The 24,391-nt window shown below is 47.2% G+C and overlaps 1 protein-coding gene and 1 pseudogene across 3 annotated transcripts in view; one reads left to right on the forward strand and one right to left on the reverse strand.

The window, feature by feature from the left end:
- LOC109921943 (histidine N-acetyltransferase-like) overlaps positions 1–11,873 on the forward strand; it is a 23,554-nt gene extending 11,681 nt beyond the window's left edge. Inside the window, exons 1-5 of one of the 3 annotated variants that reach the window (XM_048620180.1) lie at positions 1,129–1,352; positions 1,433–1,570; positions 2,484–2,694; positions 5,296–5,520; positions 10,991–11,873. In XM_048620180.1, coding sequence (XP_048476137.1) covers positions 2,518–2,694; positions 5,296–5,520; positions 10,991–11,545 — 957 coding nt within the window. In that variant the 5' untranslated portion in view covers positions 1,129–1,352; positions 1,433–1,570; positions 2,484–2,517 and the 3' untranslated portion in view covers positions 11,546–11,873. Of the gene's footprint in view, positions 1–1,128; positions 1,353–1,432; positions 1,571–2,483; positions 2,695–5,295; positions 5,521–10,990 lie in introns of those variants that run through there. The other 2 variants (XM_048620182.1, XM_048620181.1) reach the window with 2 other exon arrangements.
- A 4,582-nt stretch (positions 11,874–16,455) lies between these two features.
- On the reverse strand, positions 16,456–23,125 carry LOC109921942 (annotated as a pseudogene).
- Between the last annotated feature and the right edge of the window lie 1,266 nt (positions 23,126–24,391).

Genomic DNA, 24,391 nt, shown 5'->3' on the forward strand with positions numbered 1-24,391 from the left:
AGAGAGAAAGGGGAAGGGGGAGGGAGAGAGAGAGAGAAAGGGGAAGGGGGAGGGAGGGAGAGAGACAGAGGGGAAGGGGGTGGGAGGGAGAGAGAGAGGGGAAGTGGGGGGAGAGAGACAGAGGGGAAGGGGGAGGGGGAGAGAGGGGTGAAGGGGGGAGGGAGGGGTGGGGGAAGGGGGGAGAGTGGGGTGGGGGAAGGGGAGGGAGAGACAGGTGGGGAGGGTGATTGAGAGAGAGGTGGGGTTGGGGGAGGGGAAGAGAGTGTGGTTGGGGAAGGGAAGACATAGGGGCGGAGGGGAGAGAGACAGGGGAAGAGGGGAGGGAAAGAGAGAGAGCGGGGAGGGGGAAAAAGGGGTGGAGGGGAGAGAGAGTGAGAGAAGGTGGGGAGAGGAAGAGAGAGAGAGAAAGACAAAAAGAGGGACAGAGAGAAAGACAAAGAGAGGGGGAGGGAGTGAGAGCAAGAGACAGAGGGACAGAAATAGGAAGAGATAGAGACGGAGGGAGAGATAGAGACGGAGGGAGAGGCAGAGTGAGAGAGAGAGGGGTGGGTGGGGAGAGACAGACACACATGGAGAGAGATAGAATGAGATGGCGGGGAAAGAGAGGGAGAGGAAGACAGGGAGAGGGGGAGTGAGAGAAAGGCGGGGGAAGAGAGAGGGACGGAAAGAGACAGAGAGAGAGAGAGAGGGAGTAGAACACAGAGGGAGGCGAGAGAGAGAAAGGCCGAGAGAGAGAGAGGGGGGTCAGAGAGAAAGAGAGAGGGAGGGACAGAGAGAGGGAGAAAGAGGAAGGAACAGAGAGAGAGAGACAGTGTGAGAGAGACAGAGACAGACAGAGAGAGAGAGGGAGGGAATGAAAGGAAGAGAGAGAGAAAGACAGAAATAGGAAGAGAAAGAGAGGGAGAGAGACAGGCAGATATACAAGAGAAATGGGGGGAGAGAGAGGGAAAAGACAGAGAGACAGAGACAAACAGAGGGACAAAGAAAGAGAGAGAGACAGAAGGAGAAAGCGAAAAAGGGGAAGGGAGTGACAGAGAGAGAAAAACAGACAAAGAGGGGTGACAGAGAAAGAGGGAGGGAGAGACAGACAGAGACAGAAAGATGAAGAGAGAGAGAGGTTGAGGGGGAGAGAGGTGGAGACAGAAGCACAGAGAGAGGGGAGAGGAAGCGAGAGGCGAGTGTTGTGGAGAAAACAGTACAATGAGGATTGGGGGGTGGGCTCGAATCTGGGGAGATGATTCAGTGAATCAATGCCCAATGCCTTCCAGATCGCTGGCAAATTACAACATTCATGGCTAATGGGGGGGGAGGAACACACTTCCCTCTTGATTTCCTGTCCTTGCTGTGCGCAGGTAATTTTATTGTGCCAACCCTCCTTTGTCCCTCACCCTTTTAAAATTTTAGACTGCTTCCCAAACCTGTTATTTTAAAGGAGTTAGTTCCTGTGTCCATGGGTCTTGGAGGGGCTGTTGCTAACGGGCCAATTACATCAGGAGGCTGGATGCCTGTTTTAGGCCCAGATTTTGCGGCTCGAGGCCTACTCCACTTAGGAGTCTATCAGCCGTCAGCGGTGAGTAAATCTTCACTTTGAAGGGTAAAACCGTGATTAAAATGATTCCGTTGTAGGCTGAGGTTAAGGGGCAACCTTTGTCTCTCGGCGGCACCTCAATGATTTGCCTGCCCCGGTCAGTGAAGTGCCTGAGGGCTGGGGGTCATGCGTGATAGGCCTCAGGCTTCCAGGCCTGAGGAGCCCCGGGTGTGGGAAGAAATCTGGGAAGACTAGGACCCGAGGACACAGCCTCAAAGTGAATGGATGACCCTTTAGAACTGAGATGAGGGAAGAATTTCTTCAGCCAGCGGGTGGTGAATCTGTGGAACTCATTGTTGCAGAGAGCTGTGGAGGCCGATTCATTGAGAGTCATTAAGACAGAGCTACATAGGTTCTTGATTAGTAAGGGGGGGTCAAAGGTTACAGGGAGAAGGCAAGAGAATGGGGTTGAGCAACATATCAGCTACTTGATGGGGTGAATGGCCCAATTCTGCTCCTATCTCCATCCTCAATGGGCCTCAAAATGTCTGCTCATAGGTTGGGATAGTTGTAAAAGGGTTGTCCCTTCAATCTAAGGCTGTGCCCTTGTATCCTGCTCTTCTCCAATTCTTCCCATACCCCGGGCTCCCTAAGCCCTCAAAATGGCTGCTCATAGATCAAAGTACGGGCCTACAACTCAAATTCTGCCTCTTACTCCAGATGCTTGGGGTTTCCTCACAAATTCTCAACCGTAACCCCACTCCCTGTCCAGGCTGGTCCTTTAGGTTTGAGCCCCTTACCTTTCTGTAGAGTGATACGGCCCCCTGGGGTTCGCAAGTTGAACTTACCCTGGGTTGCCATCAGATTGAGGTTCATGGGTAAAAGACAATGTCCAACCACTCCACCCTCCCCCAACTCGATCAACATGACCTGTGCGGTCCTGTCCCTTCTACAGGTTACACCAAGCACGGTCTTACCGAGGGTCCGAAATGGCAGTTGACGGCCACACGCTGGAGTTCTGCCTCGCTGAGGAGGCCGATTTTGAGGAAGTGATGTCCATCTCTGGAGACGTCTACGGGGGCATCGATTACCTGCCGGTCCGTTACCATGCCTGGATCCGGGATCCATTTCGAAGGGTGATCCTGGCTAAAAAGAAAGGGCAAATAGTGAGTGTGAATTCTACCCCTGTCGAACTAATTGACCAGGCTCACGTTCACCCCATAGGACCAGTTCTTTCCAAACTCAGTCCATCGTGGGGTCTACTAGCTAATTTCTCAGGCACTATCTGGCCAACTAAGCCTTCGCTAATGCTTCGACACTCATTTCTGACCGACCTCTAACCTTTCATCCTCACCCTTCTTCCCCCGCCACTTCTGAGCTGCCTTCCCAAACAGTCTACTTCACCCCCCACCCTCCATTGCCGTACCCCAATCTCCAAACCCCTTCTTAATCCACCACTGGCTCCTCCCCTATCCTCCAAACCCCTCCTTCACACTCCATTAGCCCCTCCAATTCCTCCTCCCTCAACTTCCTTGCCCCTCCTCGAACCTCAATTTCCTCCTCCCTCAACTCCATTACACCCACCCTCAGTCCCCATCCGCATTCCCAGGTGCCCTACCGTGGGTCAAACCAAGACGCTAAGCTGGCAATACCCCACATCCCCCCACCCCACCCCCATCTGGCCCACTCGAGTTGGCGTACATGATTCCAAGGATCAGTCTTTCAAAGGGGTCGTCCCACTTTCTCAATGGCTCCCCCCCGCCCTGGCACTCATTTCCACGGCCCCACCATTGGCGTCACGGCAAGCTCTGGAATTTCCTCAATTATCCTCAGTGCATGGTGTTGTCGTTGGGTTACTAATTCAAGGTGCTGTTCCCAGGGCCATGGTATTCCCAATTAGGAATTAATCCAATCCAGTTAATGATGGTAATCGGGAAGCTGTAGATGTGGCAGTGGTTCTAGAAGGTGGCCAATCTGCCCAGTTTGGTGATGGCCTGCATTTTCTGGGTGGCAAGACGGTCTCCTAATGAACTTCCTTTCGGAAATTCTTCCTGCCATTTCTTCATGAGAGTTAATGTAACCTATACTTTTTAATTCATTCACTGGATGTAGATATCTATGGCTAGGCCCAGCATTTATTGTCCATTTCTAATTGCCCAGAGGGCAGTCAGGAGTCAACCACATTTTAGGGGCAGCACAGTGGCTCAGTGGTTAGCACTGCTGCCTCACGGTGCCAGGGACCTGGGTTCAATTCCATCTCATGTGACTGTCTGTGTAGAATGTGCACATTCTCCCCATGTCTACATGGGTTTCCTCCAGGAGCTCCGGTTTCCTCCCACAGTCCAAAGATGTATTGGCCACACTAAATTGCCCCTTAGTGTCCAGGGATGTGCAGGCTAGATGGATTAGCCATGGAAATGCAGGTTTTCAGGGGTAGGGTGGGTCTGGATGGGAGGATCTTCAGAGGGGTTGGTTTGGACTTACTGGGCCGAATGGCCTGCTTCCACACTGTAGGGATTCTATTTTTTAAACTCATACACGATGAGGTTGACACTGGCTACTCCAGCATTGATTGCATATCCCAGAGGGTGGTTAAAAGTCAACGATATTGCTGTGGGCCTGGAGTCACATGTAGGCCAGACCCAGTAACGACATCAGATTTCCTTCCCTAAAGGACATTAGTGAACCAAATGAGGTTTTCCAACAATCCACAATGGATTCATGATCATCATTAGACTCTTAATTCAAGATTTTCCTAGATTTAAATTTCACCATCTTGGAGTCAAACCCAGGTCCCCAGAACACTGAGTCTCTGGACAGATGCCACTATGCCATTGCCTTGCCGCTTGTATATAGTTCCTCAGGCATGTTAAGTTATATCTTTCTATGAAAGAAGAACTACACAGCTCCTGACTCTTAATAGAAGTCTGTTGTCCACCAGCGATGACTGAACAGCTCATTAGACGGACATAGGAAGGAGAATTGGTGGTCAATCAACCCATCCATCATACCGTAGCAATGATAACCATTGTCAGTTGTTGTTAAAAACCCACCTGGTTCTCTAATGCCCCTCCTTACCTGGCCTCCACATGACTCCAGACCCTGCGGTTTTACTCTTAAGTGCCCTCTGAAAATGCCGGGTGACGTTCAAGGGGGCAGGTGGCAAACGCTGGGCCTAGTCCAGCAATGCCCACGCCCTTCCCCCTCAAAGGAAGTATCCTCTCTGACTCTCACCCTCTTCTTTTAAGCCGTTCTGTAAAATCTTTGACCAAGGTTTCGTTCCAGATGTCTCCTTTAGCGGCCCGGGCTCAAACCTTGGGCTGATTTTGCCTATCATTCAGGGAATGAGCGTATCGCTAGCTCGGCCCAGCATTTGTCCCATCCCTAAATGCCCAGAGGGCAGTCAAGGCTCCAATCACATTGGTGGGTGTATCGAGTCACGTGCAGGCCAGATTGGGTAAGGATGGCAGATTTCCTTCCCTAAAGAACATTAGCGAACTAGATGGTTTTGTCCAACAATTCAATCATGCCCATCATTAGAATCTTAATTCCAGATTTTTTTCAATTTCAAACTCCATCGTCCATCACGAAAGGGTTTGAACTCAAGGCTTCCAGAGCACTACCTGGGTCTCTGGATTAGCAGACCAGCCAGTAGTAACACTAGGCCATCGCCTCCCCCCTTACCTGAGCACCTTGGGAGGGGAGGAGCTGCTTCCGTTTTATTGAGAGTCGGGTGCTGTACAAATGCACACCATTGTTGTTGGCAGGTCGCCCTTGTTTCGGCGAACATTGTGGACAACGGGCACACGGCGGTGTTCGAAGGGTTGAGGGTGGCGCCGCTGGAGAGAGGCAAAGGAATCGCTGGGCTCATCCAGGGCTACTGCCTCAATCTGGTCAAGGACCAGTTCCCGGAGGTCAAAGTGCACCGCTACACCAAATCCGGCCAGTTGGCACCCAAGATTCTCACCAAGTTCCGACTGATATGTAAACAGGTGAAGTCACCCACATGGCACCAGACCATTCCAATGTTGCTACGGGCAACCAGTCTTGACCCTCGAGGGGTGGGAGCGTGTCAAGTGGGCCAAGAGGTCCTGCCAAGAATTATCCCACAGGATAAAAACATCACAGTAGGCCTTATAACTCAAACCCTCCATTCCCAGCAAAATCCTGGTAAAGTTTTCGAGAAGATTTGTAGCTGGAGGCGCACTGATGATGTTACCTAGCAGGGTGACGAAACGTTTGTAACCAAACCCACTGGCTCAGCGAGCATGTCTACAACAACGTCCTCTCTGCACCCTCTCTAGCTTAATTATATCCTTCCTATAACTGGACAACTAGAACTGCACAGAGTATTCCAGAAGAGGCCTCACCAACATCCTGTACAACCTCAATATGACATCTCAAATCCTATAGTCAAAGGACTGAGCAACAGAGGCAAGCTTATTGAAAATCTTCTTAATCACCCTGTCTAGATGCGACACAAACTTCAAAGAATTATACACCTGAACCCCAGGACACTCTGTTCTACAACACTAATCAAGGCCCTATTTTTAATCATATAAATCCTGCCATTGTTTGTTTTACTAAAATACAATATCTCACACTTATCTAAATTAAACTCCATCTGCCACTCCTCAGCCCATTGACCCAGTTGATCAAGATCTCTTTGTAATCTTAGATTACCTTCTTCACAGTCCACTAAACCATCAATTTTGGTGTCATCCACAAACTTACTAACCATGCCTTTTTTATTGTCATCTAAATCATTTATAAAAATGACAAATTAAAGTGGATCAGCACTGATCCCTATGGAACACTGCCCTGTGATCAGGTCTCCAGTCTGAAAAGCAACCTTCCGCCACTGCAAGTGTAACCAGCTGGATTGCTGTTACAAGAAGGGCCAGTAGGGAAATGAGAGGCTAAATAGTCTCCTTCTGTGCTCCAAATATTCCATGATGATTTCCCATAGAGCTGGACTTATCTCAAGTCAACAGCACAGACCTAAACCATTCAGCCCACCTAGTGCATTGTTTATATTTACATTGGGATGGGGGCGTCTCTGGATGGGGCCAGCATTCGTTGCCCACCCTAACTGCCCTCGAAATGAGTGGCCATTTCTGAGGGTGGTTGAGTCAAGGCCGTTGCTGTGGGCCTGGAGTCACATGTACATCAGACTGGGCAAGGGCTAGCAGATGGCCCTCTCTAAAGGCTGTTAGTGAACCCAATGGGGTTTCACAACAACGGATGGTGGATTTTGATGGATCCCCACCTACAGGTTTTGCCCAGTTAGATTACGGTCAGGATCTCTGGTTTACTAATCCAGTGACATTACTACAATACCACCATCTCCCCAGTATTTATGTTCCACACAGTCTCCTCCCACCAACTAAGGTAGAGATCTGCCCTTAGTTTAAACGATGGAGCAGGTTTGAGGGGCTGAATAGCCTACTCCTAGTGGCATAGAGTCATACAGTACAGAAACAGACTGTTTGGCTCAACTCCTCCATGATGATCAGGTTTTCTATAAGTTGGCTCTTCACCTTATCTATGCCCCACATGATTTTATCAACCTCTATGAGGTCACCCCTCAACCTCTTATGCAACAGGGAAAATAGTCCCAAGCCTATTCAGCCTCTCCTCATAACTCAATCCTTCCAAGCCCGAAAAAAACCTTGAATATATTTTCTGCACAATTTCCAATTTAATAACACCCTTCCTTTGGCGGGGTGACCACAGTTGTACACAATATTGTAAAAGTGGCCTCACCAATGTCTTGTACATCCACATTATGACATCCAAACTCCTCTACTCGAAGCTCTGACCGATAAAGGTAAGTATGCCAAACACCTTCTTCACTTCCCTGACTACCGTCAAGGAACTATGCACCTCTACCCCCAGGTCTCTCTGTTCAATAACATTCCCCAGGGCCCTACTATTAATTGTATAAAGTCCTGCCCTGATTTGCCTTACGAAAATGCAATGCCTCACATTTATTTAAATTAAACTCCATCTACCAGTCCTTGGCCTATTGGCCAAGATCTCAGTGTACTCTTGGGTAACCTTCTTCACTGTGCAGTACACCACCAATTTTGATGTCATAGTCAAACTTACTAACCATGCCTCCTATATTCTCATCCAAACCGCAGGTTAGCTCAGAGTACAACAGGATCTTGATTAGATGGGCCAATGGGCTGAAGAGTCGCAGATGGACTTTAGATAAATGTGAGGTGCTGGAAAGGCAAATCAGGACAGGACTTATACATTTAATGGTAAGGTCCTGGGGAATGTTGCTGAACAAAGAGACCTTGCAGCGCAGGTTCATAGTTCCTTGAAAATGGAGTCGCAGGTAGATAGGATAGTGAAGAAGGTGTTTGGTATGCTTGCCTAAATTGGTCAGTGCATTGAGTAAAGGAGCTGGGAGGTCATGTTGTGGCTGTATAGAACATTGGTTAGGCATGCAATTCTGGTCAACTCTCCTGTAGGAAGGATGTTATGAAAATAGAAAGGGTTCAGAAAACGTTTACGAGAATGTTGCCAGGGTTGGAGGGTTTGAGCTATAGGGAGAAGCTGAATAGGCTGGGACTATTTTCTCTGGAGCATTGGAGACTGAGGGGTGACCTTATTAGAGGTTTATAAAATCATGAGGGGCATGGATAGGGTAAATAGACAAGGTTTTTTGCCCAGTATGGGCAAGTCCAAAACTAGAGGGCATAGGTTTAAGGTGATAGTGGAAAGACTTAAAAGGAACCTAAGGGGCAACGTTTTCACACAGAGGGTGGTGCATGTATGGAATGAGCTGCCAGAGGAAGTGGTGGAGGCTGGTACAATTACAGCATTTAAAAGGCATCTGCATAGATAAATGAATAGGAAGGGTTTAGATGGATATGGGCCAAGTGCTGGCAAATGGGACTAGATTTATTTAGGATATCTGATCGATATGGACGAGTTGGACCAAAGCATCAGTTTCCGTGCTGTTTATCTCTGTGACTCTGTATAAATAACAAAAAGCAGTGGACACAGCACCAATTCTTACACCACATCGCTGGTCATGGGCCTCCAGTCTGAACAACAACCCTCTACCACCACCTTCTGTCTCCTACCATCAAGTCAATTTTGTATCCAATTGGCTAGCCAACCCTGGATCACATGTGATCTAACCTTACTAACTAGTCTACCATGAGGAACCTTGATGAAGGTATCGCTAAATTCCATGTAGACAACATCTACCATTCTGCCTTTATCTATCTTCTTGGTCACCTCTTCAAAAAACTCAACTTATGGTAGACCATAAGTTTGCAGTTTTGGTTACCATGGTGGTCTGTCACTCAACATCACCACAATTGTTCTTTCAACCAAACAGCCCAGCTTCCTTCACCAAAGTATAAACAAAACTATACACATATTTAAGATTATTTAGAAAGATCTTAACATAAACAGCAAACAAACCATTCAACTCTTTTCCCAGCAGTATCCTTTACAGCTACCCAATCTCAGTAAAGTACCTGTCCTGCCTGAACATAAAACAAAGAACGACGGATGCTGGAGACCTGAAACAAAAACAGAAATTGCTGAAGAAACCCAATAGGGACTGGCAGCATCTGTGGGAAGAAAGCAAAGTTGATGTTTTGAGTCCAGAGACACTTCAGCAAAACATTACCTTTCCTATCTTGGCTGCTTCTTGGCTGAAATAGTGATGCAATTTCACACCCAGCATTCCTGATTTTTATACAAGAGAAGGAAAACATGAAAGCAGTTAGATGTAAGAAATTTATTCAAGACGGTCTAAATTACCATCTCCTTGACACTCGATATTAGCTGCTATTCAAGTGACAAGTGTGAGTTGTAGTGATGATCCACCAAGTAAATTGCACTGCCTTTGTGAATTTTGGATTTTAGATTTTTTAATTCAAAGAATAGTAGGATTGAGTTTTAATGAATATTTCAGAAGCTACTGCAGACGCACATGACCAGTATCCTTTAGTTATGGAATTGATCAGTTCAATTGGCTGGATGGTTGGTTTGCAATGCAGAACAATGCCAACTGTGTGTGTTCTGTTCCTTCATCGGCTAAGGTTATCACAAAGGTACCACTTTCACAACCTTTCCCCCTTGCCTGATGTTACAGACCAGGCTAACCCCCTGAAAATATATCAAGGAGACAGCCTAGACCCTAGCGTGTAATTTTATTTAAAGGCAAGTGTTCCACATGTGATTCAATTCAAAAAACTGTTCTAATATAACAGCATCCCACAAAGGTAAATTCAGTAAAACAGATTTTTCTCGCATGCTATCTCCCTCCTAGTCCAGGAGAAAGGAACACTGAAAGAAACAGTCTAGCAGCAGAGAGAGGCAACTCAAGCTTTTTGCAGTAGCAGAAGGAGATCCGCATCTATCAGCTTCAACTACAAAAACCTTAACTGAAAGCCAAACTAAAACCTTTGGTTCTGTGTGAGCCTGACTCCAACCACTCATGGTTCTTTTGTCAAATTTAAAATAAAAAAAAACACTCAGGGTGCTCACAGCTGTTTATGCACAGTTTCTGAAGCAGATATTCTGGCACCACTGTGGCCACATCTCTCTGCAAGTGATGAACTTTAGGTTAAACCACGACCAATCGTCTTTCTCCCTCTCTCTAATGAGAGAGCAGCCCTATGATCCAACAGGACTGTGGAGACATTACCAACCTTATTTCTCATTACGTGGGGATAATAGGGAATCTGGTGTTCCACAAAACTAGGTCACATATTACAATGGGGGATAGATTTTAGAGCATTCCTGGTGTTATCGACCAGACCAGACCCCTTCAAAATATATTAAGAAGATAGCCCAGACCCTGACATTTTCTTATTTTAAAGATAAATATAAAGTTCTGTGTTCAGGTTGCAATTCGACTGGTCAAACGACTCGACGTTAAGCAAAACACAGCTTATTCAAACACCATAGTCAAAATACAAGCAAAGTAAGAAGAACTTGGAATTACTTAACTATATTGGAAAACATAACATAACAATAGATACAGTAACTGTTACTAATTAACTGTTCAGTTATAGTCAGAATCCATAAATCCATACCTTGGCAAAAAAGGGCAAATTCAGAAAACTGATTTTGTCTCACGTTCAATCCAGCAGTCTAGGAAGAGAGCGCCCAGCTTTTGACATTAATCAAGAGAGATGAAAATAGCTTCCACTTTCTCAAACCCCCAACAGCAACTGCTGAGCGCTTAGCATAAAATCCCTAGTTCTGTGGGTGAGAGATCGAGCACACCCACTCAGCCTGTTTCCACTGTTCCAGTTTATTAGAAAATGCATCCAAGGCTTCGGAAGTTGTTTGTCTTCTCATAAACTGCTTGGCGCCTGTGCCCCAAACTCTCTCTCTGTCTCAAAGAAATCAGAACAAAACACACCTCTTAAAGCCACAGTATCAACACACTGAGAATATTCATCAATGCTTTCATTCTTCCAGGAAGTTCTTTCTGTGCAGTTCAAGGCAGAAGATATCCGTCCAAAGCTGGAAGCTGCAGTCGCCCAGCTGAAGGAGAGTGGGAAGGAATGGGAAGATCCCGTCCTGCTCGGGGCCTCGGATGCCAAGCGGGTGTTCCTGAGCCCAAGGGTGGTGGACGGGGTGCTGCCTGGGAAGACCATTATTCAAGACTGGGTTCCATACAGGCCATTAGAGAGCAACCTAAAGAAGCTAGTGAGTCAAGACTTCATCTGGATGGCCGATGACAAAGAAGAGCCCACAGTCCTCAGCGTGGGCACTGCCCCCTACAGGGTACCCTTGGGGACTGGCTACCACCGGCTGAACATTGATATATTTGGGAAGCAATTCCCCAGGGCCAGAAACCAGCTCCTCGCTCAGCTCCAGCAAGGAGTCAGCACCTTGGAGGTCCCAATATACTGCCTCTTGTATTTTGAGCCGTCCATGTGGCAGGACATGCTTTCCTTCTGCCAGACTGCCTTAGGACTCCACAAGGATAGAGACTTTGAGGGGCAAAACTTGCTGGAGGCAGATATGTAGACCTGTAAGGGAAAGAGCTCTCTCCCCTGCTGTTGCCAGTCCCTTCCTGCTTCTGGGCTCAGTAGTTTGTCCACTATCTCTCTTTCTCTAAAGCTATCGCCTCAGAAACTAAAGTGTTGCAGATTCAAGTCCCCATTCCAGGCTTTGAAAGCCAACATGTCCCAATGCCTGGGTGGTGTGGAATGGTCCTGTGTTTGATTGCGCGGGTCTGATCACTGATCTATGCCCACTGTACTTGATTGCTTGAGCTTGGATGCGGGCTCAGAGCCAAGCAAACAGACACAATTTCAAAACGCTGTTGTAAATAAACTTGTTGCATGCTCTGAAACTTGTGTCACCCCAGCATTTCACTGAAGAACTGCGAACAACGGAGTGGGACGTTAAGCTGAGAATGCCACTCAGGCCGAATTAGTATTATGTTAGGTCAATGTTAGAAAAGTATTACTGTTGCTTGAAAAGGAACGCAGGAGAGGCCGGATAAACACTCTAAGACGCCCATCAGCCCCATCCATTCGCCAACCACAACCCTCAGAACCAGACAAATAGGCTGAACAGCCAACCCATTGTTAATTGTGGGATCTTGCTGTGCTTTATCATCCCAGCTGCCTATACGTACTGGATAATTGGCAGCTTACTACATTACAAAACCATATTGCATATTCCAACACAGACTAGATACCCACTGGGGCAAATCAGATTATAAAATGAAACCTGCTTGATAGATTGTGCTTAGCTTTTTCAAATGGTTACCGTGGTGATTAGTGACCAAAACACAAGGCTGCTGGTATTCTTCAACAACAGAGAATAACTTTGTTAACAGAAAGAAAATAAAAACAAGGTTATTTATCTGACACAATTAGTAATGTCTTAATGCCAACTGCAAAAAATAGTTTTAATGTGTTTCCCAAAGATTGAGTGTAGGAGTTGGGATGTCATGTTATAGAGTCATAGAGATGTACAGCACGGAACCAGACCCTTCCATCCAACTCATCCATGCGGACCTTTTGAGAAGGAGTTGGACCCATGATCTGAAAAGGAAGAATGTGCAGGGTCACAGGGATGAGATGGGAGGTGTGGGATCAGCTGAGTTGCTCATATGAGGAGCAATTGAGGATCTGGATCTGTACTCAACGAAGTTTAGAGGGATAAGGGGGTGGGGAGTGAAATCTGTTTGAAACTTACAGTATACTGAGAGGCCTGGATAGAGTGGATATGGAGAAGATGTTTTGACCAGTATGAGACTAGGACATGAGGGCACAGCCTCAGGGCAAAGGGATGACCCTTGAGAACTGGGATGAGGACGGATTTCTTCAGCCAGAGAGTGCTGAATCTGTGGAACCCATTTCCGCAGAACGCTATGGAGGTCAAGTGATTGAGTGTATTTAAGAGAGAAATAGATAGATGAGTCCTGAAGAAGGGTAATACCTGAAACATTGACTTTATCTTTCCTCCAGATGCAGACTGGCCTGCTGTGTTCTTCCAGCCTCCTGTTTGTCTACTTTGGATTCCAGCATCTTCAGTTATTTTGTCTCTAACTGTAGATAGATTCTTGATTGGTAAGGGGATCAAGGGTTACGGGGAGAAAGCAGGAGAATGGGGCTGATAAAAATATCAGCTGTGATCTAATGGTGGAGCAGCCTGAACCGACCAAATGGCCTAATTCTGCTCCAATATCTTATGGTCTGGCAGAGAGCCAGCACAAGCCCAACGGGCTGAATGGCCTCCTTTCTGCCTTGCCTCTGTCCAATGATTCGCTGGGATCAATCTCGATAGCTGCCTTTGGGAGAGTTTCACGTTCTGCCTGCTGTCTGGATGAAGAGGGCTGAATTCCCGGCTGGAGTCATTAACGACGAACCAATTCGTCATCGTCAAGAAACCCATTTGCCACACTCACAGTACCATACGTAAAATCACTCCATCCACCATTTCTCCAGAGAACACTGTCCCACTTTGGAAGAAGTTGCGCAACTTTTTTTCCTATATACAGAGGCCACAGCCGAATCGCTTTGGCTGAGAGGAACATGGCATTCCAGACTGTTCAAGTGAGTGTTCCATGCAGAGCTGTGGAAGACAGTCCATTCATTGATCAGACCTTTGAGTATCGGAGTTGGGACATCATGTTGAGGTTGTACGGGATGTTGGCGAGGCCTCTTCTAGAGTACTGTGTGTAGTTCTGGTCTCCCTGTTACAGGAAGGATATTATGAAGCTGAACAGGGTTTAGAAAAGATTTACCAGGATGTTGCTGGGAATGGAAGGTTTGAGATATAAAAATAGACTGGAAAGGCTGGGACTTTTTTTGCTGGATGTTGAGGGGTGAACTTATAGAGGTTTATAAAATCATGAGGGGCACAGATAAGGTGAATGACAAGGGTCTTTTCCCTAAGATGGGGGGGTTCAAAACGTGGGGGCAAATTTTTAAGGTGAGAGGAGAAAAATATAAACAGGACATGAGGGGCAATATCTTTTGCACAGAGAATGGTTCGTGTCTGGAATGAACTGCCAGAGGAAAAGGCGAATGCAGGCAAAGTTACAAGGTTTAAAAGGTATTTGCATAAGTGCACGAATACGAAAGGCTTGGAAGGAAATTGGCCAAGTGCAAGTAGGTGGAACTAGTTTAGTTTTCGATTACATTACACATGGATTGTTTTGACAGAAGGGTCTGCTTCCACGCTGTATGACTCTATGACAATCTCTTGAAGCCTCTTCTTGAAGTTCCCGTTCAATTAACATCAACAGATGGGAAGCAGATGAGGCACAACCGCGATAAAGATGGCCACCATCAAAAATGGTATCAAGGCTTTCTGGGAAGTCAAGGGCGGTTGCTGAAAGGGAATGGCGAGAGAGAGGGAGAGGAAGAGAGAGAGAGACGGAAAGAGGGGGAAACGAACAACATGTCACCTGCTATCTCTCCAGTGACAGCTGGCACCTTGCCCATGGGACAGGCTACGAGGCTTGAGGTAGGCTTCACAGTCTGAGAACCTTCTGTTGAACCACTGACACGTTAGTCAAATCCAACCATGCCCTGGTTGGGAGGGGGATGTGGAGTGGTGCAGGAATTTGTCTCAGTGCCCAGATCTGGCTTGAGGACAGGGAAAGGGGTCAATGTTCCCAGGTCAGGGGAGGGCCACCGTGCCCTGTTGGAATTGAAGGGGGCACTGTGCTCGGGTTAGGTGGAGCAAAAATAGAAGGTGTAGGTCATTAGGCCCCTCGAGCCTGCTACCCCATTCAATGGGATCGTGGGTAATCATTCAACTCAGTCCCCACTCTCGCTTTCTCCGCCATACCCTTTGTTCCCTTTAGCCCCAGAATTATATCTAATTCACCCCTGAAAACATTCAATGTTTTGGCCTCAACTGTTTTCTGTGGCAAAGAATTCCATAGACTCCCCACTCTCTGGGTGAAGACATTTCTCCTCATTTCAGTCCTAAATGACCTATCCCATATCCTTAGATTGTGACCCTATTGTTCCCAGGCCCTTCCTGCATTTATCCATGTCTGATCCTGTTAGTCTGGGGTAGGCTATTTAGGACTGAGATTAGGAATAATTTCTTCACTCAGATGGTGTCAACATCTGGAATTCTTGATCACAGAAGGTTGTGGAGGCCAGGTCACTGAATATTTTCAAGAAAGAGATTGACTATTTTTTCAGATACTGATAACATAGAGAATTAAGAGGAGAGAAATAGCTCTGGAGCTGGATACCAGTAAAAGTAAAATTGTAGAGTTAAAGAGATGTACAGCATGGCAACAGACACTTCAGTTCAACTCATCTGTGCCAACCAGATATCCTAAATTAATCTAGTCCTGTTGGCCAGCATTTACCTGTATCTCTCTAACCTCTTCCTATTCGTATACTCATCCAGGTGCCTTTTAAATGTTGTAATTGTACCAGCCTCCACCGCTTCCTCTGGCAGCTTGTTCCATGCACGCACCACCCTCTGCATGAATAAGTTGTACCCTAGGTCTCTTTTTAAATCTTTCCCCTCTCACCTCAAACCTACGCCGTCTAAGTTTTGGTCTCCCCTCCCCTGGGGAGAGGACTTTGGCTATTCGCCCTATTCATGTCCCTTATGGTTTTATAAACTTCTACAAGGTCACACCTTAGCCTCCGATGCTCCAGCGAAAATATCCCCAGACTATCCAGCCTCCTCCTATAGCTCAAACCCTCCAATCCCAGCAACATCACTGTAAATCTTTTCTGCACCCTCTCAAGTCTAACAATATCTTTCCTACAGCAGGGAGACCAAATTGAATGCAGTATCCCAAAAGTGGTCTAACCAATGTCCTGTACAGCCACAACATAATATCTTAACTCCTACACTGCATTGTTGGAAAACACATTTAGATTTTGTTTTGCTGTTTGCATTAAGACATTTCTAACTGTCTCAGACATATAACCTTGTTTTCATTTTCATTCGGCTCATAAGGTTATGCTGTGTTATCAAAGAACAGCAGTAGCCCTGTGTTTTGGTGACTAAACCCCACAGTAACCGATTGCAGATATTAAGCACAGCCTATCAAGCCAGCCTTCAATTTGGGACCTGGTTTGTCCAGTAGGTATCTAGTCTGTGTTGTAATATGCAATGTAGTTTTGTAGTATGGTAAGCTCCCAATAATCCAGTATGTATAGGAAACTGGGATCATAAAGCACGGCAAATTCCCACAAATAACAATGGGTTGGCTGTTCAGCCTATTTGTCCTTTCCTGGTGCTGTTGGTTGTGGCTGATGGGCACCTTGACAGTGTTAATGCGGCCTTTCCCGTGTTCCTTTTCAAACTACAATAATGGTTTGCTAACACTGTATTTATTTAGGTCAGTCAGGCCTGAGCAGGCATTCTCAGCTTAACATCCCACTCTGCTGTTTGCTGTCCTTACTGTGAATCTCAGAGAAAGGTAGTGGTGACACAAGTTTCAGAGCATGCGGCAGGTTTATTTACAAGAGCGTTTCGAAATCGGTGTCTATTTGCTTGGCTCTGAGTTCGCATCAAAGCTCAAGCAATCAAGTACAGTGGACATAGATCAGTGATCAGAGCTGTGCAATCAAACACCAAACAATTCAACACTACCCTGGCACTGGGGCTTGTTGGCTTTCGAAGTCCTGGAGTAGGGACTTGAATCTACAAAGCTCTTGATTCTGAGGTGATAGCATGAGAGAAAGAGAAACAGCAGAAAAAAACCACTGAGCCCAGAAGCAGGAAGGGACTGGCAATAGTAGGAGAGAGGACTCTTTCCCTTATAGGTCTACATATCTGCCTCTAGCAAGTTTTGCCCCTCAAAGTCTCTATTCTTGTGGAGTCCTAAGGCGGTCTGGCAGAAGAAAAGCATGTCCTGCCACATAGATGGCTCAAAGCACAAGATGCAGTAAACTGGGCCCTCCAAGGTGCTGATTCTTTGCTGGAGTTGAGCAAGGAACTGGTTTCTGGCCCTGGGGAAATGCTTCCCAAATATATCAATGTTCAAAAGGTGGTAGTTAGTCCCCTAGGGTACCCTGTAGGGGGCAGTGCCCAGACTGAGGCCCGTGGGCTCTCCTTTGTCATCGGTCATCCAGATCAGGTCTTGACTCGCTAACTTCTTTAGGTTGCTCTCCAATGGCCTGTATGGAACCCAGTCTTGAATGATGGTCTTCCCAGGCAGCACCTGTCCACCATCCTGGGGCTCAGGAACACCCGCTTGGCATCCGAGGCCCCGAGCAGGGCGGGATCTTCCCATTTCTTCCTGCTCTCCATCAGCTGGGCGACTGCAGCTTCCAGCTTCATTTGGGTATCTTCTGTTCTGAACTGCACAGGGAGGACTTCCTGGAAAAATGAAAGCATTGATGAAAACTCTCAGCGTCACAATATTGTGACTTTAAGAGATGTGTTTTATCCTGGTTTCTTTTAGATTGGGGAGCAGTTGCTGAACAGTCTATGAGAAGATAAACAACTTGTGAAGCCCCGGGTGTTTTTTTTAACAGCTAGAATAATAGAAGCAGCCTGAGTGGGTGTGGTCAATCTCCCACCCCCAGAACCAGGGATTTTAGGTTTAGCTTTCAGCAGTTGCTGTAGTGGGCTTGGAGACGTGGAAGCTATTTTCAATTGGGGTTTTTTGTAGTTGAAGCTGATAGATAAAGCTCTTTCTCTGCTGCAGCAGAAAGCTTGAGTTGTCTCTCTCTGCTACCAGATTGTTTGTGTTGGTGTTCCTTCCTCCTGAACAGGAAAGGAGATAGCATATGAGGAAAATCTGTTTTGCTGAATCGGTCTTTGCCAAGGGTGTGTTAATGAGATGCTGCTATGATGGAACAGTTGATGATTAGTAGTTAAATAGATACATGTTTATTAGGTATTTCGATGAAGTTATACTAATTCTCCTTTTTTGTTTGTACTTTAATCTTATTGTAAGAATCAAGTTTGTTTTTAAACCCAGTAATTTGACCAATCACATCTGGAACACTTGTTTTTAACTACAATAAAATGCCATGGTCTAGGCCATCTCCTTGATATATTTTGAGGGGGCTTGGTCTGGTCCATAAGGTCAGGCAGGGGGAGAGGCTGAGAAGGTGAGACCTTCATGTTAACCCCAGCAGATGCAGGAATTGAATCCTTACTGTTGGAATCACTCTGAATTGCAAACCAGCCACCCAGCCAACTGCGATAGCAAGAACTGCAGATGCTGGCGTCAGAGTCGATGTAGTGTGGCGCTGGAGGAACACAGCAGGTCAGGCAGCATCAGAGGAGCAGGAGAGTCGACATTTCGGGCCTAGACCCTTCATCAGCCAACTGATCTCAATGAATGAGGGGTACTGGTTACATGAATCTGCAACACCTTCTGAAATACAGATCAAAACTCCATAAGGGTACACCCTACTCAAATTAAAAAATCTGAGATCCAAAAGTCACAAAGGCAGTGCAATTTACTTGTTGGGTTGTGGAAACTCTGATAATATTTCATCATGGTCATCAAAAGAACAAACTGGAAAAGGGTACAGAAAAGATTTACCACAATGTTGCCAGGATTGCAGGCTTTGAGTTATAAGGTGAGGCTGGGATTTTTTACCCTGGAGCGCAGAATGCTGAGGGCTGACCTTATAGAGGTTTTTAACATCATGAAAGGCATGGACAGGGCAAATAGCAAATTTTTAGGAAACTTGGTCAGCATGGATGAGTTGTGCTGTGTGACTCTCTGCCGCTCGGAGTAGGCCATTCAGCCCCTCAATCCTGCTCCATCATTTAATCAGGAAAAGGTGGATCTCCTACTCAATTGGTGGGAGGAGACTGTGCAGAACATAAATCCTGGGGAGATGGTGACATCATGATAATCTCACTGGATTAGTGATCCAGAGACCCTAGCCCTAATGCGCTGGGGACACAGGTTCGAATCTCTGGAACAGCACCTGTGGTGCTCTAAATCCAACTGGACAAACCTGGAATTGGGGATCCATTCAAAATCCACCGTCCGTTGTTGTAAAACCCCATGGGGTTCATTGACTGCGTTTAGGGAAGGCCATGTGCTAGTGCTTGCCAAGACTGGCCTACATGTGACTCTAGGCCCACAGCAACAGCCTTGACTCTTAACTGCCCTCAGAAATAGCCATTCATATCATGGGCAATTAGGGATAGGCAACAAATGCTGGCTCCAGAGATGCCCCCATCTCAATGAAAAATAAACAATGTTCTAGTTGGGCTGAATGGTTTATTTCTGTGCTGTTGACTTGAGATAACTCCAGCTCTGTGGGAAATCATCGTGGTATAGCTGGATCACAGAAGGAGGCCATCCAGCCTCTCGTTTCCTTCCCTCTAACTGCAAGCCAGCTGGACACACTTCAAAGTCTTTTTTCTGTAACCCTACAACTTCTTTTCAATTCTCCTAATCTCTTTACTTGATGAAAGATGTGGCGGTATTGGAGGCAATTCAGAGGAGGTTCACCAAGTATTACAGGGATGAAAGGGCTGTCAGATATTGAGCGGTGGAATAGCTTGGGCTTGTACTGGCTGGAGTTCCGAACAATGAGGGGTATCTGATTGAGGTATATAAAATGCTAAAGGGGATTGATAAGGGGGACTTTGAACAGATGCTCTCTCTTGTGTGACGGCCTCGAACAAGAGGTCATAGATAAAGAGTGTGAGGAAGTAGGTTCAAAACTGAGATGAGGAGAAACTACTTCTCTGTGGGTTGTGAATCTTTTGGAGCTCACTGCCCCAGAGTGCAGTGGAGGCAGAATCAATCAACAATTTCAAGAAAGAAATAGATATGTTTCTGATGAAAAGCAGGATAAAGGGTCATGGGCAGCAGGCAGGAAAGTGGAGTTGAGACCAGGCTAGGATCAGCCATGATCATGTTAAATGGCAGAGCAGGTTCAAAGGTAGATTTGCCTACTTCCGTTCCTAATTCCTATGTTTCTGTACTTACACCATTGACTCAGACAGCGCATTCCAGACCCTAACTGCACTCTGTGTTTCTCCATGTAACCATTTCTTCTTTCATCAATCACCATATTTCAGTGCGCTCTGGTTATTGATCCTTTGTCAATGGGAGAAGTTTATATTTATCAGTGCTGCCTGGAAACCCCCCTTTAGAATTTTTAACACCTCCATCAAATCTCCTCCCAATTTTCTCCTCTCTAAGGAGATTTTTTTCATGCTTTCATTGAACATGATATCATTGAATGGCAGGTGCTGATTCAAGGGGCCGAATGGCCTGCACATGTTTATGTCCTGCAGGATAATTCTTGTTGAGACATTCCTGGCAAAACCTCTTTGCTCCCTTGACTCCCTGTCCCTCCTCCAGCTGTCATTGCCCTCAAAGGTCAAGACTCAGCAACGTGGCAACAGGGCAATGGTCTGGGCAAAACTGAGAGCTGCTTATTCACGGACACGTGCATGATGTTACCTGTTTACTTAACAGTCGGAACTTGCCAAGATTCTCGGGTGCCAACCGACCAGATCTTTACCTCTGGGAACTGGGCCCGGACCAGTTTTAAGCAATAGCCCTGGACGACCCTAGCGATTCCTTTGCCTCTCTCCAGCAGCGCTACCCTCAACGCTTCCACCACCGCAGTCTGCCAGTTGTCCACAATATACACTGAAATGAGGGCAAACTGTTAACAGCAATGGCTGTTGTATGGCATCCAACACTCAGTAAAACGGAAGCCAACTCTCCTGTCTGAAAATACTCAGGTAAGGGGAGGTGATGACCTATTGGTATTATTGTCTGGTCTGTTAATCCAGAGACCCAGGTAATGTTCTGGCGGACCTGGGTTCAAATCCTTTTGTGATAGATGGTGGAGTTTGAAATTGAAAAAAATCTGGAATTAAGATTCTAATGATGGACATAATTCAATTATTAGAGAAAACTATCTGGTTCGCTAATATCCTTAAGGGAAGGAAATCTGCCATCCTTTCCTGGTCTGGCCTGCATATGACACCAGAGAGACACCAATGTGATTGGACTCGTGACTGCCCTTTGGGAAATTAGGGATGAGCAATAAATGCTGGGCCGAGCCAGCGATGCCCTCATCCCATGAATGAGAGGCAAAACCAGCCCAAGGTTTGACTCAGGGCCGCTAAAGGAGGCATTTGAGTGAAATCTCAGTCAAAGATTTTCCGGAGCGGCTTAAAGGAAGAGGGTGAGAGGCAAGGAAGATACTTCCTTTGGGTGGGGGAGGGCATGGGCATTGCCAGGCTAGGCCCAGCATTTGTCACCCTTTCACTTGAACGTCACCCGGCATTTTCAGAGGGCAGTTAGAAGTAAAACCGCAGGGTCTGGAGTCACGTGAAGGCCAGGTAAAGAGGGACTTTAGTGAACCGGGTGTGTTTTTAACAACAAACGACAATGGTTATCATCGCTATGGTATGATGGATGGGTTAACTAGCCACCAATTCTCCTTCCTATGTCCCTCTAGTGAGCTGTTCGTAGTTGCTGGTGGAAAATTGACCACAATTAAGTCTCAGGAGCTGTGTAGCTCTTCTTTCTTGGCACGATATAATTTAACGTGCCTTAGGAACTATATACAAGTGGGAAGGTGACGGCCTCGTGGTGTTATCACGAGACTAACAATCCAGAGACTCTGTGTTCTGGGGACCTGGGTTCAAATCCAAGATGGTGGAATTTGAGTTTAAGAAAATCTGGAATTAAGAGTCTAATGATGATCATGATTGTGGATTGTTGAAAAACCCCACCTGGTTCACTGATGCCCTTTAGGGAAGGAAACCTGCCTTCCTTACCTGGTCTGGCCTACGTGTGACTCCAGACCAACAACAATGTGATTGACCCTTAACCACCCTCTGCGTAATTAGGGATGGGTAATAAATGCTAGCTCAGCCAGTGATGCTCTCATCCCATGAATGAATTAAAACAAAATATAGAATCCTTATAAACTGGAAGCAGGCCATTCGTCCCATTGAGACCCCAACAATCCGTCGATCCATCCCACCCAGACCCATCTCTGTAACCCTGCATTTCCCATGGCTAATCCACCTAGCCTGCACATCCCTGGGCACTGAAGGGCAATTTAGCATTACCAATTTGCCTGACCTGCACAGCTCTGGAATGTGGGAGGAAACCCGAGCACCCGCAGGAAATCCATGTCAACATGGACAGAACATGCAAATTCCACACATACAGTCGCCTGAGGCTCATGGAAGTGATTGGAGCGGTTTGGAGGATAGGGGAGGAGCAATGGAAGATGGGGAAGCAACTCGAAAGGGGTCGGGGGGAAGAAGGGGCTTAGTTCACCAGATAGTGCCTGAGAAATTAACTATTAGGCCCAAGGCTCGACCGAGTTTGCAAAGAACTGTTGCTGTGGTGGGAATGGGAGCCTGGTCAATTGGTTCGACAGAGGGAAAGAGGTCAACGCTCACTATTTGCCCCTTCTTTTTAGCAGGGATCACCCTTCGGGCTGGATCCCGGATCCAGGCGTGGTAGCAGGCAGGCAGGTAATCAAGGCCCCCGTAGATGTCTCTCGATATGGCCATCACCTCCTGGAAATCAGCCTCTTCCGCAAGGCAGAACTCCAGTGCGTGACTCCCCTCCTCCGCGTGACCCTGCTCCGCGAGGACCCTCTCCTCCACGTGAACCCCCTCCTCCGCATGGCCCTGCTCCGCGGGGACCCTCTCCTCCACGTGAACCCCCTCCTCTGCGTGGCCCTGTTCCGTGAGGCCCTCCAGCACGTGACTGTGCTCCGCGTGGACCCTTAACTTCACGTGGACCCCCTGCTCCGCGAGGCCCTCCAGCGCGTGACTCTGCTCCGCGTGGACCCTCTCCTCCATGTGAACCCCCTCTTCCGCGTGGCCCTGCTCCACGAGGCCCTCCAGCGCGTGACCCTGCTCCGCGAGGACCCTCTCCTCCGCGTGAACCCCCTCCTCCGTGAGGCCCTCCAGCGCATGACCCTGCACCACGTGGATCCTCTCCTCCGCGCGGCTGAACTCCAGCGCGTGGCCCTGATCCGCCATCTTGGACACTCGGTGAGACCGGGCTTGGGCGTCACTTGTGGAAAGGGGCAGGGCCGCACAAGTCAGGTGAGGATTTCCATTACAACATCTCCCTTTCTTCTGGTGCTTTGACCAGGTATTTGCTGAACCTCGTTTCCCGCACAAGCCACCCATCACATCCCTCGGTGACTGCCTCCTGCCCAGGCTCGGCCCATGTGCATTCCAACGCAAACAGAAGTTGCTGGAAAAGCTCAGCAGGTCTGGCAGCATCTGTAAAGGAAAAAAAAAAATCAGAGTTAACATTTCGGGTCGGGTGACCCTTCTTCAGAACTAGATTCCAACTCGATTAGAGACCCAAAAGAAAACTGCAGATGCTGGAATCCAAGGTAGGCAAACAGGAGGCTGGAAGAACATAGCAGGCCAGGTAGCATCTGGAGGAAAGCAGCAGTCAATGTTTCGGGTATTACCCTCCTTCAGGACTGGATGGGCATGTAGCGGAATGGTGGTGATTAGTGGATATTGGTGGTAGGTACGACCTGGTTGATCGATGGGAGGAATGAATCCAGTTGGTGGCTGGAAGGGAGGATCAGAAGGTGGAATGGAAGGAAGAAGATGGGACTGGAAGGGAAGCTGGATGATGGGAGGGAAGGTTATTTGAATGTTATTAGAGAACTCTATGTTGAGTCCTCTGGGCTGTAGGGTGCCTAGGCAGAAGATAAGGTGTTGTTCTTCAAGTTTTGCTTTCTGAATCACTGCGACACGGGAGGAGGCCGAGGACGGACATGGTACTGGGCACCGTACAGCCCAGAGGACTCAACATTGAGTTCTCCAATTTCGAATAACCTTCCCACTTATCCCCCGGCTCCCTTTCCAGCCCCACCTCCTCCCTTCCATTCCACCTTCTGACACTCTTCAAACCACCAAGCAGATTCATCCCTTCCATCGATCAACCAGGTTGTACCTTTTACTAGCATCTATCTATCAACTCCATTCCGCTACCCTATTCCCCCCCACCACTTTATCTGCAGATCCCTCTACCCCCACATCCAGTCCTGAAGAAGGGTAATACCCAAAACGTTGACTTCTCCTTTCTTCCAGACACTGCCTGGCCTACTGTGTTCTTCCAGTCTTCTGTTTGCCTACCTTGGATTCCACCTCGAGTCTGCTCCTTCGTGCTTGGACCCTTCTGCACTCCATGTAAGACTTTGGTCAGGCCACACAGAGTATTGCGTTCAGTTCTGGTTGCCACATTACAGGAAGGATTTGGAGAGGATGCAGAAGAAGGATGCTATCTGGATGAGAGGGTATGAAGCTATAATGAGAGACTAGAAAAACTCAGGTTGCTTTCTCTGGAGCAGCAAAGGCCGAGGGGAGACTTGATAGAAGTCTGTAAAATTATGAGATGCATAGATAGGGTTGATGGTCAGAGTCTTTTTCACA

Source organism: Rhincodon typus, chromosome 45 (genome assembly GCF_021869965.1).
Source record: "Rhincodon typus isolate 14 chromosome 45, sRhiTyp1.1, whole genome shotgun sequence".
Classification (NCBI taxonomy): domain Eukaryota; kingdom Metazoa; phylum Chordata; class Chondrichthyes; order Orectolobiformes; family Rhincodontidae; genus Rhincodon; species Rhincodon typus.